We start from the raw sequence: 17,358 nt of genomic DNA on the forward strand, positions 1-17,358 counted from the left end.
ACTTTATTACTTTGAAAAACATAAGGTGACTAATGTAAATGATTTATGGCAAAAAATAAAAATCACTAAATATGGAGATATGAGGCTTCAGGAGGATATGTGACACTGCGATATGTGACACTGTCTGTGAAATCCAGACTAGTCTTAAAAAGCAATTATCAGATTAGGAGCAACAAAGTAGTAATAGCCAAAAATTGTGTGTTCTTCGCTATAAATGATTATATTATAGATTTTGAGATACATTACTCAAATTTTCATGTATAATACTAAAATGTATTGTTTTAATACTGAAAATAATAATTTTATTGTCTCTTCATTTTATTGTTTTGGCCTAGCTCAGTCAATTTTTTTCATATTATACAGTATGATGTTCTTTAAATTATGTAAAATGATTTTATGTTGAAAACAGCAAATCACAAAAAATTACTTTAGCTGGGTTTTCACAGGCAGGGTCACATGTACTGTATGTTCAGTGTACTGTATATTTAGTGTATGTATATGTTTATTAGGGAGATGACTGTTCCCAGACCTGCCCACCAGGGCTGTACGGTACTAACTGCACTTCTGCATGCCACTGCCACAACCTGGCATCCTGTTCCCCAATCGACGGCTCCTGCATATGTAAAGAAGGTACTGTAAAATCTCCTTTCCTTCTTTCTCTCATCTTCCTTTGTCCTTTAAATTAAAGTAGATTTGTTGACAAAATTCACTTTTAGCATGTATAGGCACTTTAAAACTGGTGGCCTTTCTCTTATAGGAACACAGACAAAAGATTGATGACTCATTCTGCACTATACAGATTTTTGCCCAGTCAAATGCTTTTTAAAAAGAGAATGTTGCTCCCCTTAATACCAGCTGAAACCAAGTGGGCCATATTGGGTCCAGTATTAAAAACTTCTCTTGCAGGCAGTTGTTACTTAAAAAAATTCAGAGATAAACACCGAAACATCAGACCATTATATAACATCCCATCCATACTCTACAAGTTCATATTTCTCAATTTGACGAACTGTATTTTTCAGTATAAATGGATCCTGAAGTCCCTTCAGTTCAGTTTCCGAGGATACAGAGACACACCACTTACTTAGACATGGGTTATTTAGACAGTAAAAGCATTTGGCTGACCGCAGCTAACCACACCTACGGGACGGACCCCACGTTGCATAAACATGGACTTGTCCTGAAAAGCTGATACCAGCGAAGCATTCGTTCAGGTCCCTTCAGCATGGGAGGAAGCTCATTAGAAACACTACTTTTAAAAACCTCACCCCATTCATAATGCAGTACCCCAGTGTGCTACACAACTTCTCTGTCTATCCCTCTCTGCTCTTATGTTGACCTCAAACCATGCATATATTCCACTCATTGACTGCTTTGCAGTGTGAGGCACTGGAGAGTACAATCCTCCGGCTCCTGTCACTTATGACCTCACTTCCCCTCTCTCTGCCCCAATAATTGAGCTCTGTTATAAATTGGTGCAGGTTTATTGGGGTAGAACTCTCTCTACACTTTCTGTATGATCATGAGATATTTTTAAGGAGTATTGCAGGGTATATGATATACTGATATGTATACGTTTAAGCCAAAGCCAAACATTTAAAGGTCCAGTGTGTAATTTTTGGGGAGGATGTATTAACAGAAATGCAATATAATATACATAATCTGTTGTCACGTAATGAACCGTTATGTCTTTATTACCTTAGAATGAGCTATTTCTATCCACATACACCGCGGGTCCCCTTGCATGGAATTCTCCATGTTGTTTCTGCAGTAGCCCTAAACAGACAAACTGCTCTACAGAACGCATTTCATAAATGTCTCCTTCAGCAAAGAAGCGAAAATGTGACGACATCTGAGTTCTGTGTCAGCCACCGTAGTGCTTCGACACGGAGGCGTGGAGTGAGCCGTTGGTTAAAATTCTCCTCACCGCTAGATGCCGCTAAATTTCATACACTGGACCTTTAAGTCAATAGATTTTGATGACAAACACAAAATCAATCAAAAAATTTTCTTGAATGCACACAAGTAAACAAATTGGTGAATGCTTGTACCCATCTCTCCCTAACAGGTTGGCAAGGTGTCGACTGTTCAATCCTTTGCTCCAGCGGCACTTGGGGTTTGGGCTGTAACCAAGCTTGCCTATGTGCCAACGGTGCGGCTTGTGACCCAATAGACAGCTCTTGTACTTGCACCTCAGGGTGGAGAGGGGAACGGTGCCAGCAGCCCTGCCCCGTGAGTTTATTCCAAACACTATTTCCTCTGTCTGTCTGCCAGAAGACTGCCCACTTGATTTATAACTGTATATCATGACAAAATAGTTTAAGCTTAGCAAGATGGTTTGTGATGTGTATGCGTGTAAATTTTCAGGATGGCACATACGGGCTGGAGTGTCGAGAGCGTTGTGACTGCAACCACGCTGATGGATGTGACCCTGTGAGTGGCTTCTGTCGCTGTCTGCCGGGATGGACGGGTGAGTGTCAGGCCGGTGACATCATCACATTGATGTACGTTGACTTGACAAGGGGCCAATATCTGCAATCTGTGTCGGCACTGAACCTATAAATGCTGTGGCTTGTTTCTTGAGCTCAACAGAAATAGAATGCAGTGCAGCAATAATAAAAATCAATGTTGTCCACATATATGAAATACTCTAGCAATTTTTAGTTCCTTTAATTGCTATTGCGATGTTGAATCTGAATAAAATGTAGATCATTTTTAAAATCATTTTTGATTATTTTTTGATTATTCCTCACAGAACCACCATACCTCCAGAACATTTTATCACAGGACATCCAAGCACCACATTTGAGGAGTTCTCACTTTTTAGGAGTTCAAGAATCCAGCCTGCGGATTAATATGAGATATCTCAACCATGAAGCATTTATTGAAATTGTTGCTGAACGTGTTACCTAATTAGATCGCATTGACCCAGAATCAAGCAGTCGTTCTGGTACAGCTTTCACGCTGCGTTCACACCTTCTGTTACAGTGGTCTCTGCACCGCGTGTCCGTGTGAGCGATTGAAGCACTAGACATGTTTCAGTACCACAGAAGGGCCCTGTTTGCAAGTACTTGAGCATTACAGTAACACTTGAAAGTGTTAAAAAACACTGTAAGAGAAAGAGACGATAGCAATAGCGCCACCAGCTGGCAAAAGGGAATGTGACACATTTAAATAAATAATAAATCCTACTATAGTTCGCCTGCATTAATTTTATTGCCTATGATTACACATATCCATGTCAGTGTTCACTTATGGCAATAGCGCCACCAGCTGGCAAAAGGGAATGTGACACATTTAAATAAATAACAGGAAATCTAGTACATGTAAATAAATTAAAGTCTTTCTATAATATAACTTCCTAGACCTTTGTGACGATACATTGCAAGTTACTGACTTTTCGTTGAGGGGCGTGTCAAAGAGTTCATGTTTCGCCATGAAACAGGAAGCTATAGTAACTCAGGCACACAATGTCTGAACGGCCTCACACTTCACATGTTTGATAAGAGTCCTGTCATGTACACATATCCATGTCAGTGTTCACTCATAGCAATAGCGCAACCAGCTGGCAAAAGGGAATATGACACATTTAAATAAATAACAAATCCTACTATAATTCGCCTGCATTAATTTTATCACCTATGATTACACATATCCATGTCAGTGTTCACTTATAGCAATAGTGCCACCAGCTGGCAAAAGGGAATGTGACACATTTAAATAAATAATAGGAAATCAGGTACATGTAAATAAATTAAAGTCTTTCTATAATATAACTTCCTAGACCTTTGTGACAATACATTGCAAGTTCCAGACTTTTCAAGAGGAGCGTGTCCGTGGAGGCGTGACAAAGTTTGATGTTTCACCATGAAACAGGAAGCTGTAGTAACTCAGGCACGCAATGTCCGACCAACCCCAAACTTTACATGTTTGATGTGAGTCTTGGCCTGAACACATATCCATGTCAGTGTTCAATTATAGCCATAGTGCCACCAGCTGGCAAAAGGGAATGTGGCACAAATAAATAAATAACAAATCCTACTATAATTCGCCTGCATTCATTTTATCACCTACCATTTACTGTTTTTCCTTACGCAATCGGGTAGCGGTGGCACATGTCTATCATCTCAATACCAAGAAAGAAATGTCTTTGACCCATGCTCTAAGCCCAACAGGAAGTCATTTATTTTCACTTACCACTGTGAGTTCTGTGCAGTTTTTGCAAATTCCAGGTGTCATACTTTTTTCGTAGGGTTGCTCCGATACCACTTTTTCTTCTCCCGGTCCGATTCTGATATCTGAATTCTGAGTATCGACCGATACGGATACAGATCCGATACTATCACTGTTTTTTTCCTGATCAATGTAGAATTACATATCTTTTATTGCCAGAGGCTAAAAGTATTTTCAAATACATTTTCAAATTCAATTTATTTTAAATCGTGGCAGGATTGGGGGTTTGGGGATGTGCGCGTGGTAATCATACAGCTGGCCAACAGGAGCCTTTCTACGCTCTCTACGTCATGCACACACTTGTTATAATAAAAGCAGAGCGACTGCTTCATTCAGAAGAACATCATTTTGGGAGTTATCTTTATGTTTCCAGAGAATTCAAACAGACTAATAGAAGCCAAACACGGCTGTTTTGGTACTCAAAAATGTGTGTGGTGTCATGTCATTTTTAATTAATCGTGGAACTGAACAGCGTTTTGTTACGTATACAGAAAATCCTGAGTCTGGAAGTTGAGATGTCTATATGATATGATTTAACATTAAAACATTATCTATATGCAGAGACTAAAATAGGCCATTCCGTGATTTGATGGCTTGCAACTATACAAATGGCAACTATACAAATGGCCGATCTAGTCACTGTAATATAAACGCGTTGAAGTCTCTACTCAAAGCATACGTTTAAATCAACTAAAACCGCAACATGCATCGTTTGCAAAACCTGCGGATTAATTCGGAAACAACGCTGTATGAATGATGTAGATGCGCCATCTAATGGCTGTGTATGGAAGTCTCTTGAGGCCACAATATTCTTTACTTTTTGTGTTCAATTATTGTTTAAAGAATTATTGCTGATTACAATAAAATTTAAAGTAGGCCTAGTATAAGCTACTCAAGGGCCATTTGTAAATGCCATATTATTTGACATTAGCATAAGATATTTGCACAAACCATCCACCTATTTTATTAAATATTGTTTAGGTGACTGTTAAACTAATAAACATTTGAACTGATGACGGAATTTGGAAGTTATAATAGTTTGTTTTTGTGTTGCTAAGTGAAAAATATCTATTTTTGGCAGACAGTTTCCTGTTTTTAATCATGTAACATTTAATTAGTAACATTAAAGGAGGGCGAGAGTGCGTGCGGTCTTCCTTCTTTTTTGTCCTTGGCTGATCACATGCCTGATTATAAAGCATATATCATACTTTTTAATCCTCTACATTTCATAAATTAATGTTGTTGTTTTTTATATTTCAATGCTCGAGTACATTAACATCTATCACTTTCTTTTACTGAAGTATTTCTACATTTAAAAGTAGAAAGGTGGTGGTGGATTTGTGAAGTACTCTATTAAAGGTAAAAACATGTAAAAAAAATTCAAAATGTAATGTATTAAACATAGGCTTATATATGCTTTATAATGTAGTGAGGTCTTTTTAATGAGGTCAAATGACACGGCTTAAATTAATATTATCGTTTGTTTTAGATGTAATGCAATGTGTATACACGATTTAAGGTTAAAAAACTTGGTATTTTCCACATACTGTGCATGTTTGTATCTCCTCTTTGCCCCACCTCTCTGAAATGTGCAGATTTTTTACAAAGCTTATCGCTCTGAAAAGCGAAGTGTGCTATGATTGGCCAGCTAACCAGTGCGTAGTGATTGGTCAAATACTGCAAGCGTGTGGAAATGTAATGCCTCTTACCATATTTGGAACATCAGGTTCCAAAGCAATTGTACTGACAGGTACGCCCACCTTCCTTGCATATACATTTGGGCGGTCTTATTCTAATCATACCACGAACTGATGTAGATTGGTGGGGGTGTGATTACACGAGGCGTTTCAGGCAGGTCTGGGTGAGCATTCGCTTTTAGATAGAATGCATCTTTTGTTCAGACACTTTAGTTTTTGCAATTTTACTTGTCTAATACATGCATGGGCAACTTATAACACACCAAAGACACAGAAAAACATTTGTTCGCGCCATATGACCCCTTTAAAAAAAAGTAAAACGGTCTCAAAGTACAGATACTTGAAAAATGTACTTTAGTAAAAGTAAAACTAATACTATCCATCTCTGTTTATTGTACGATATTATCACCGTATGAAAAGTCTCAAGTGCAGCAAGGCACAAAGTGCTACTGCGCATCCTGGTCACAGAATGCGATGTGCTTATTGCATGAGCTTCTATGTTTATTACAGTTATGCGCAATCTTGGACGCAGGGTGATGCGCTTAATGCATCCGCTTAGTGAAGAGCATCCCGTACACATAATGATGTGCTTAAAGCACCTTCTCTTTCTGAAGTCGCGGGGATCTTTGCTCTGCATGTTCATAGCATTTAGAACACAAAGAGTGGAGATTTGTTATTGGTCACACTTCAGTATAGGGGGCAATTCTCGCTATTAACAAACCATTAACTACAACTTTTTCCCCAATAGACTCTTAATTTGTTGCTTATTAATAGTTAGTAAGGTAGTTGTTAGGTTAAGGTTTTGGGCAGGATTAGGGATGTAGAGTATGGTCATGCAGAATATGTGCTTTGTAAGTACTAATAAACAGCCAATATGCCAATAATAGGCATGTTAATAACAACTAGTTAATAATGAGAATTGCCCCCTATACTCAAGTGTTACCATGTTATTTGTTTAACACATCATGCATTGTATTCATACAACAGTTTAAACAGCCTTTTTTAACCTGAGGATTAAAAAGAGTTATTGTGTTGAATGTTGTACAATGTTTAGACAGCTTCCAGTGCTTTAAATGAAGACACTCATCAGCGAGTAACTGACTCCAGCAAAATACAGTAATTTTAAACAAAGCTATAGACTAGTATCTAGTGATTATGAAGGATAACAGAAACATTGGAACATCTAGGAAAGAGTAACGTCCTGACTGTCACCGAACATTTTGCATGCTGACTGGATATTGACAGATGACAGCACCAGCCGAGGTCTGAGTTTCCATGACTAATTATGCTAATATTATATAGGTTTGTTCCTCATATAAAGCTATCAAATGACATAAGAAAGACCTGGAATATAGTGCATGAATATTATTATATATATATTATTATTATAACTATTATGGTTTCATATTAGTTAGTCCCTTTTAAAGCTTAATGAGTAACATCTGCGGCTAACTCACAGGATCGGATTTGGATCGGTCCAATACCGATCGATGCCGGATCCAGCAAAAACATCTGTATGAACCCCGATCGCGATTCAAAATATCGGATCGGCGCATTCCTATTTTTGTGATGCTAAATGGCGTAGATCTTGATTTTTTCATTGAAGGGTGTGTTTGTGGCAGCCTGCAGAAGTCCAGTGTTTTGCCATGAAGAATTTACTGTACGTTAGGCATACAATGTTCAGTTTGCCCCAATCTTAACAGGTTTGATAAGAGTCATGCCCTGAAAGACATGTTAAATATGTAAATATTAACCTACAGTCTTTTGCCACAAACTGGCAGCAGGAAATCTGGTAAATAAATGACAAAGTCTTCATATAATCTACCCGCATATATGCGTATTGCTAACCGTTCACTGTTTCTAAAGCCAACCGGTGGCAATGGCACTGGTACGAGGGCCCGATCATCGCTGCTTGCAGCTTTAATTAGGGCCCGAGCACGGAGGAGCAAGCCACTGGCTTGCACCGTAGTGCAGAGCCCTTTTGTTTCTGTGTTATTTATTAGGGCCCGAGCACGGAGGAGCAAGCCACCGGCTTGCACCGTAGTGCAGAGCCCTTTTGTTTCTGTGTTATTTATTAGGGCCCGAGCACGGAGGAGCAAGCCACCGGCTTGCACCGTAGTGCGGAGCCCTTTTGTTTCTGTGTTGTTTATTATTAGGGCCCGAGCACGGAGGAGCAAGCCACCGGCTTGCACCGTAGTGCAGAGCCCTTTTGTTTCTGTGTTTTTTATTAGGGCCCGAGCACGGAGGAGCAAGCCACCGGCTTGCACCGTAGTGCAGAGCCCTTTTGTTTCTGTGTTGTTTATTCTTCTTCTTCTCCCTCTTTGATCGCTAATTTGAAGGCCTAAACATGCTCAAAAACTCACAATAATTTGCACACGCATCAGACCTTGCAAAAATTTACGTCTGATATGGGTTTTAAAATTAGGCGTGGCAAAATGGCTCGGGCTGATAGAACTCCCCGAATCATTAAGAAAAGTCTCTTGGAGCATATCTCTAAACCCAACAGGAAGTCCGTTATTTTTTATTTCCTGTGCAATTTTGTAATTTGTTTCAATTTCCAGTCGTCGTACTTTAACGAACTCCTCCTAGAGTTTTAATCCGATCAACATCATCTTCATGTCATTCTAATCTTAAGGCCTTTGCGAAGCTAAATTGCGGAGATCCTGACTTTTCTTGGGGGAACGTGACCCTGGCGGCCATCCAAAGTTTACCGTTTCGCCATGAACAGGAAGCTGTTGTAACTCAGGCCTACAATGTGCAACAGGCCCCAGACTTCACACATTTTATAAACGTCCTGGCCTGAAGACATCTACATGGTAATATTCAGATACAGTTATAGCGCCACCTGCAGGAAACAGGAAGTGGCATGTTTTAAACTGTGATTAACTCACAGAGATTCAAACAGGTCAGCAATATATTTGGCCAGTATGATCTTCAGACCTTTGTGATGATACATTGCAAGTTCCTGACTTTTTGTTGAGGGGCGTGTCCATGGCGGCCTGACAAAGTTTGATGTTTCGCCATGAAAAAGGAACCTATTGCAACTCAGGCACACAATGTCCGAACAGTCTCACACTTCACACATTTGATAAAAGTCCTGGCCTGAAGATATCTACATGGTAATATTCAGATACAGTTATAGCGCCACCTGCAGGAAACAGGAAGTAGCATGTTTTAAACTGTGATTTACTCCTCATACAGATTCAAACAAGTCAGCATCATATTTGACCAGTATAGCCAGTATGATCTTCAGACCTTTGTGATGATACATTTCATGATCCTGACTTTTAGTTGAGGGGCCTGTGCGTGGCGGCATGAAAAAGTTTGATGTTTCGCCATGAAAAAGGAACCTATTGCAACTCAGGCACACAATGTCTGACCAGTCTCACACTTCACACATTTGATAAAAGTCCAGGCCTGAAGACATATCCATGTCAGTGTTCACTTATAGTCATAGCGCCACCAGCTGGCAATAGGAAATATGGCACGGAAAAATCTATAATGTAACTCCTTATATGCACGTTGCCCACCGTTCACTGTTCCTGAGGCCGACGGGTGGTGGTGGCACAGGGTTGTGGTTGCACAGGGTTGCGGTTGCACTTTTGCGCGAGGGCCCGATCATCGCTGCTTGCAGCTTTAATTGTATATGTTTTTGGTTTAATACAAATTTAAAGTATTTATTTGGGGGCCACAAAGTGATGCACACTACACAAAGGGAGCCCTACAACGGAATAGTTTGAGAACCACTGCCATACAGTATTATGTGACCGGAAATAAGCATGCCCACACTGGCGTCTAAAATGTTCACTGGCACCATTTTGTGCAACTAGCCCATAGTGCCCCAGAACTGTTTGGGGTCCCACATTCTTCGAATGGCATTCATTATTTTGTGTACAGCAGAACAATTTTTTTCAGGTTTGGAACATCTTGGGGGTCAATAAATGATGCTAGATTTTTTTAAGCGTTAAATATTTTAACACATTCTTTCTCCTCTGTCAGCTGCTGTCTAGCAGGACGAGCCTATCCTTTAGGGGACATTTCTGAAGATCTTGTACCCCAGGTGAAAAACCAGGTTAGTTGTTTGAATATGTCATTGTCGGTGTGCAGAGAATCCAAGTGGAGACAAGATCAAATAAACAAAGACTTTCTCTTGATGAGCAAAATGACGCAAGAAAATAATCTTGTTTTTAGACAAAAAAAATGAAATTTCAGTGAATTTGTGCTTAAAACAAGAAAAATAAATCTGCCAATGGGGTAAGAAAAATAATCTTGAATTTAGTGACTAAGAAAAATGTAAACCTTAATTCAAGATTATTTTTCTTACCCCATTGTCAGATTTTTTTGCTTGTTTTAAGCATATTCACTGAAATTTCATATTTTGTTGTCTAAAAACAAGACTTATTTTCTTAGGTAATTTGCTCATCAAGACAATGCATCTTGATTCAAGACTTTTTAGACATTTGTACTGGAAAACAAGACAAAAATACTAAGTAAGAAAGTCATTTTTTGCAGTGTATACGTTTCCAAGACAACAAAATAATAATAACAATTGATAGCAATTGTTTTCAGAGGTTTACACCCACCTGACGTTAAATGTATGGTGTTGACTTCTTGAACATGTTTGTATCTTTTGTAATAGTTGTGCATGAGCCTGTCAATTGTCCTCAGTGTAAAAAGATTCATCTCAATATCATAGTCACTGGTAAACATGGTCAAAACTGGTCAAATATGCAGAAGATGCTAAAAGACTGATTGTCGAGAATCAGGAGACCAGTGGACGGTTTAATAGCTCAGACCAGACAAAAAACTGTCCAACAACTAACAAAAAACTGACATTAAAATACTGACTTTGTTTACAACTGTTAATTAGACATTAATTAAAGCTAGCATGTATTAGCATGATGCTAGCATATTTTACTTAGGGTTGCCAGCCGTTCCGTATAATACGGAATCGCCCCATATTTAAGACTTCAAAGCAGCGTTTCGTATTAAACCTAAACGGAATGCAGTTTATCCCGTATCAAGCTACATGATTATTAGAGAGGGTTATATAAATGTACAGTTTGTAATGTACATGCAGAGCAGCGTATGTACTGTTACTAAATTAAAGACTGAATTTGAAAACCTGTGTGTCTGTGCTTGTATACATGGTTTTACAAATCTGTGTAATGACATGTGTAAAACAATGTAAAAATGGTTTACGTGGACATTTCCTGTGTCCTCGTAAACTAAATTGTTTACGTGGACACTTCCTGTGTTCTTGTAAACTAAATTGTTTAAAAAACATTCTAAATTATGATTTAAAAAAAAGAAAAAAATGCCAAACGTTTTCTTTGATGGATCAGTTTAGGGGTAGGGAATAGAATATACAGTTTATACGGTATAAAAATCCTTACGTCTATGGCCCTCGTAAACCACATATACAGGTGTGGTGTATGCGCTCTCTGAGAGGGGGGGTGTGTGTGCGTGTGCATGTCCTTCTGCCTCATGTGAGTGTGTGTGCACTATTTATTTTGTGTCTCTTGTGTGCATGAGTGTATCTATTCACTTTGCTCTTGATACCTTTCTATTTTATAAATTAAATGTATTGCTTATTGTCACGGAGTAATCCAGTGACTATGAGACAGTACATACATGTACACACATATCTCATACATACGTTGTACTACACAGTCTAAATGCCGGCACTGATAACATCATGGACTGTTGTAAGATGTTTATGTTAATGTGTTAGAATATCGTGTGGGTGCAGTCATGGTCCCAGTGAAGTCTTTTGTTTATTTTTTATTATGCTTTATATATGTGTTTATTTAATTAACATAGACATGCTATTAATTTAGTAAGCACTGGTAGGATCCAGGAAGGGGAGGAGGCATGACCTTAAAATGGCTGCCAGAGATCAATAGGAGAGCGAGGGGTTGTGAGCGTGTGCTGACTTTGGCTTCGGCCGTTCACCAAAGTGAGAAAAGCCATGTGGCCCCCAGGGACTGAGAGCCTCAAATTCTTCCAAAAGAATGTCTCTTTCTCTTTCCTTGGCAACAAAAGACTGGTTTAAAGTGTATATTGCCACATTGTATGCTTGTCCCCATGTTATTCTCCCTCACCTATAACCTCAAAGGCATGTGTGCTTAGTGGTATTCCGTTTATATTTACATTCTTGTACAAGCTACAGGTCAATGTACTTATAACCCTTTCACGTTTCATATCTAAATGTTTCCCTCTTTATTTCTTAGAATATGGTGTATAGCACAGTAATGTATTTTATACCATACTCATTTTATTTTATCCTAAGACTATTCCTGCTCCAAACTCCCAGTCGACCATTAATGCAAATAAGCTAGTGTGCCGGACAAAGAAACATGTTTTCGCGCCCAAAATCATCTCATCACATTGGATCGCCCACCTTGGAGGGGCGTGACGCCCCCGGGGTTAAAACATCTGTGCACGTCGGAATGTTCGCTCGCTCGTGTTCGTTCACCCTCTCGAGACCTGTCTGTCTCCTCGGAGACAGCTTCTTCCGGCAGTTTGCTTCGGCTAAATTCGTTCTACCTTCGTCAGCCAATCCGGTTCTAAGAAAGAATCCGACGGACTCACCCGCTCGCTTTGAACTCATCAGGACTCTGAAACTGAAACCTTTTTGCACGCGCACCAGAACTTGTCCCAGCAAAACCAGGAAGCCAATGCAAGTATCTGATCTATTTCTAAATAGCTGCGCTTAAGCTTTCCCCTTTTAAATAAGGAGTTTGTCTTTGATGGTTTATGCAGATGCGAATAGCCGATTTAATACTGCCACTCTTTGCTTTGTCAATTTCTTTCATTCTTTACTGTTTTTACGTTTTATGTTTGTTTGTTAGTGTTTGGTCTTGTTAGTTAGTTGGTTTTATTTCCCCTTCAGTGTAGTAAATAAAACCGCATTTGTATCCACGCTCGAATCGTTTCTGTGTTTATTTATCACATATCAACGTCACTTAAACTGCTTGATTTCATTAAGATTTCTGAAGTGGTACTGTACTACACTAAGAATATTGTTTTTCCAAGGCCAGGAAAGTAATATTTCTTAGAGTTGAAATACGATCTGCTGATCACTCGTTGGACGAGTGTACTTAGTTTGTCGCTTTATTAATTCTGCTGCATCAGGTAAAGTGTATAAAATAGTTAAGGGTTAATCACCATTAATTATACGTATGTTACTGTGGTTAAACTCATAGTTTCCCCGAAATACACTACAATGTTTTCATGTACATTTGCTTTGTAACCATGAATTTTTTAAAAAGCGCAATATAAATAAAATTGTATTTGAGTTGAGTAAACAAGTACAGACACCCCCTGGTTTAAGTTTGCAACTCATCCGGTTAATAGGAATTGTCATGCAATAAATTCCTGAATTAATACGTGACGCAACTTGTCCCGTATTTTTGTCAATAAATTGTTGAATATTTTCTTACCAGTAGCCCTGCATATAATCATGCTCATCGCATCGTTAACAGAGCTTTGCTGCTTGGTACAGCTGAATCAGCTGCAGCCTACGAAAGGCAAAGCCATTCCTATTAGCGACATGAGCTACCGAGGCATGACTCATTGCAAAGAATGAAACTTTACCGTGGTAAAGTTAGTTTGATATTGGACATTCATTAGTCATTCGGTTTCATACCAATTAAGCTCTTTGCGCCTGTTATGTTTTGAGCCCAAACTAACTCAGATAGACATAAATATGTGCCATTTACGTTGTACAAGGCTTAATTTCTAGAAAAAAATGAAATATAAATTAACCATGAAAATTGATTAAACAAATTAACTACGTGACATTCATCTATAAAACCAGTACTAAAATGTTCAGAAAAACATGCCAGTTATTGCACAAGGCTCCGTTTTTTGGAATTACCATTTTATGTATTTTATAATAATTGTACAACTTTTAATGCATGTAATTACATAAATCCATTAAACGACAACAGCATTTGAGATAAAGGTATCAAACCAACTGTAACATATTCAGATCATTATTCCCTAGGATGCACAAGGCTTGTTTTTCTGGTTTTAAACTGATATTTTTATATACGGTATACTGATTCCTTATTTTTGATATGTTTAAGGAGCGGTTTCCCAGATAGGGATTACTTTAAACCAGGTCTAGGCCTTAGTTTAATTAGAAAATGTAAGTAGTTTTACTTGTAAGTACTTTTTTCATGTCGTAATTTTTTTTTTGGCAGACTCAATGCGACAGTTGTGAACACTGGTTTCACAATTTCTGCCTGGCATCACCTCTGACCGATGAACAATCTCCATGGCACTGTGTCTTGTGTGCAGGAATAGAACATGAACCCTAGCAAAGGAATAGGAAATGCACTTTATATCCAAATGTGTTTATTATTACAGTTGCACTTTGAGTTGTTTTTTTTTTGCGCTTTTTGGGGGGTTTATGACTACATTTGTATTTTGTACGGTTCTTTTTTGTTGTTTTTTCTGTTCCAAAATTGTCTCTTAAAAATACAGTTCCTTACGAAAATCATTTAAAAAATTGATCTAAATGGGTTGAATAGCCTATTGCATACTTCTATATCAAAAGTGCTCTCCTAATAACAAACCTTAGGCATCATGTAGAAGAGTATTCTTAGAAATTAACAGTTGCTTTGATATCTTTGATATTTTTGATATCTCATAGCTCAAGTGGTGTTTAAGAGTAATAAATCAATAAATCTGTTTAATTAAAATAAATCAAGGGTCAGTATTTTTATATGGGACTAAGCATTGTACATCAGACAGAATTGTGAATCATTTACAGTTGGTTTATTTCCTTTAGCTGAAGTGGTGTACAAGTTTAAAGGATTTAAATGGGTTTCAGGGCTGTCTAAAAAAATTAATGGTTCAGTACCGTATATAGAAAAATCAGTTTAAAATCAGAAAAACAAGCCTTGTGCATCATAGGGAATAATGCTCTGAATATGTTACAGTTGGTTTGATACCTTTATCTGTAACGGTGTCAGAGTTTAATGCATTTAAATAGGTACAGTGTGTTAAACATATCAAAATAAGGAATCAGTATACGGTATATACAAATATCAGTTTAAAATCAGAAAAACAAGCCTTGTGCATCATAGGGAATAATGATCTGAATATGTTACAGTTGGTTTGATACCTTTATCTCAAATTATGTTGTCGTTTAATGGATTTATGTAATTACATGCATTAAAAGTTGTACAATTATTATAAAATACATAAAATGGTCATTCCAAAAAACGGAGCCTTGTGCAATAACTGGCATGTTTTTCTGAACATTTTAGTACTGGTTCTATAGATGAATGTCACATAGTTAAATTGTTTAATCAATTTTCATGTTTAATTTATATTTCGTTTTTCTCTAGAAATTAAGCCTTGTGCAACGTAAAGGGCATATATTTATGTCTATCTGAGTTAGTTTGGGCTCAAAACATAACAGGCGCAAAGAGCTTAATTGGTATGAAACCGAATGTCTAATGAATGTCCAATATCAAACTAACTTTACCACGGTCAAAAACCGAACCATTTGGTAACACAAACTGCGCAATTTTTCCAGAACGCGGTTGTAAAAGGTTTTAATTTCTATTAAATGATTCCTGGATAGATAAATGTTGATAAAAAATAAGTAATAAGTAAAAAACACAAGACGCAGCTCGACATCAGTGGTTGTATACAGGGGTGTAGCCAGAAATCTTTTTTAGAGGTGACCAGGTAAGACCCAGTGATTTTATTAGGGTAACCAAAAACTACTTACAGACAGGAATTCTTTAACTTCTACTGTAATTTACACCAATTCTTCATTACACATAGTTTGCTGGTCAAAAACATACACAAAGAACGTAAAGTAAACAATTTATTTACAATGCTTTCATGTGCTAACATTATTTTAAAATAATTTGCTAGCTATCATTTGCAGTAAGTTAGCATTTTTTATAGAAAAGAAACATTGCAGTACCCTAACTTAAACTTTCTGGAAAATGTAATTATTGAATGAAATCCAGTTAAACAAGACTGATTTTACTGACCTGATCCTTCTGCTCGCGCTTAACTTCCATGGTACACAGACAGTATACTGTCACGAAGCGGTTAGCAGCTGTTCAGCTAATAGCGCTCAGACTGTTTGCGTCAGCGTATGACATCATATTAACGCCAGAGTAATGTTCTCGCGTTACTTTCAGTGCATAAGCTATCTGCGCAGCACTCCGTAAACTCCGACACACATCTTAAAACTGCTTCGCACAACAGAGGTGGCCAGATAGGTGGCCATCCATCGTTCAGGGGTAGCCGTGGCCACCCATGGCCACCATGTAGCTACGCCCCTGGTTGTATATAAATGTAGATTAATTGTTTGGTCGAAATTATTGGTGGGGACCATTTAGCATTCCCTGGGTATTGGTAGACGCCCTTGCTCTAACGTTATCTCATGGCCATAAGTAACGCATGTCCACTTCCCAGAAATTTTAGAGCTTAGGCAGCTAGAATCAAAAACACAATTAAAGTGACCTTCATTTTTGTAAGCAGTGAGTACAGAGAACGTCATAAGTGAATACATGGAATTTATTAAAACAAACTCTACATTAACAGACAATTAGGCCTAGACACAACATAAATGCACAAAACACATAATACACAAACAAACGAAGAATGAGAGAGAGAGATTAAGTTTCTGAACATCAGTAAAATGATCATGTTTCAAAGCTTTAAAACAGACCCGACTTAAACACGGCTTAGATGAAATAAGACCAGAATACTTGCATTTTCTCAGTGTTCAAAGCAACCGTCCCAATCCGCGAGGAGAGTTCAGAATTTAGAAAGTTCCACTGAAGTAAGTCCCGGGCCTCGCGACCAGCATCATGGCGCTGCCAGGTGGGCGAATTAACATATATCTATTGTTCTTTTTTCCCCCAGTGTGGGAAGAGCAGTCTCCGCCATGAACACGTTTCCAGTGTGGGAAGATAGAGAAAGGAGATGTGAGATGTTCCCTGTCGATATTTAATTTCATAAAAGGGCATTCATGAGTTTGAATTGACCAATTGACATTGAGCAGGGGAAGGTTAATTTGCCCTACTCAACAGTTAATTTGCATCTTTATGGCCTCCTGGCACATTTGCAAAATATCACTCAGATTATTATGAGGAGAATAAAATGTTTGTTACTGTAGTGACCTATATCATTAAACAGGAAATTAGAAAAGGAGTAGTTACATAGTAAACATTCTATGCTTTGAACTATGTAAAGTTGTGAATCATCCCAATGTATGAGTACAAACAAAGCCTAAATCCAACTTGCTTATTTACTGGTTATATTTCATTTAAAAATGGCAGGCGACCCAACATACAACAGGGATATTTAAATATATTTGCATAAAGGACAGTTTTGGTGTGGTTTTGTCACAGACGTTTCTCTGGGTCAACCACAGCTCTCAAGTATC

The 17,358-nt window shown here is 38.1% G+C and overlaps 1 protein-coding gene across 1 annotated transcript in view; it reads left to right on the top strand.

The window, feature by feature from the left end:
- Window positions 1-17,358, top strand: part of LOC130552577 (vacuolar protein sorting-associated protein 8 homolog) — a 293,391-nt gene that overhangs the window by 159,131 nt on the left and 116,902 nt on the right. Inside the window, exon 24 of the mRNA XM_057330929.1 lies at window positions 9,930-10,002. Coding sequence (XP_057186912.1) covers window positions 9,930-10,002 — 73 coding nt within the window. The remainder of the gene's footprint in view (window positions 1-9,929; window positions 10,003-17,358) is intronic.

The sequence above is a fragment of the Triplophysa rosa genome, linkage group LG4 (assembly GCF_024868665.1).
Source record: "Triplophysa rosa linkage group LG4, Trosa_1v2, whole genome shotgun sequence".
Lineage (NCBI taxonomy): Eukaryota > Metazoa > Chordata > Actinopteri > Cypriniformes > Nemacheilidae > Triplophysa > Triplophysa rosa.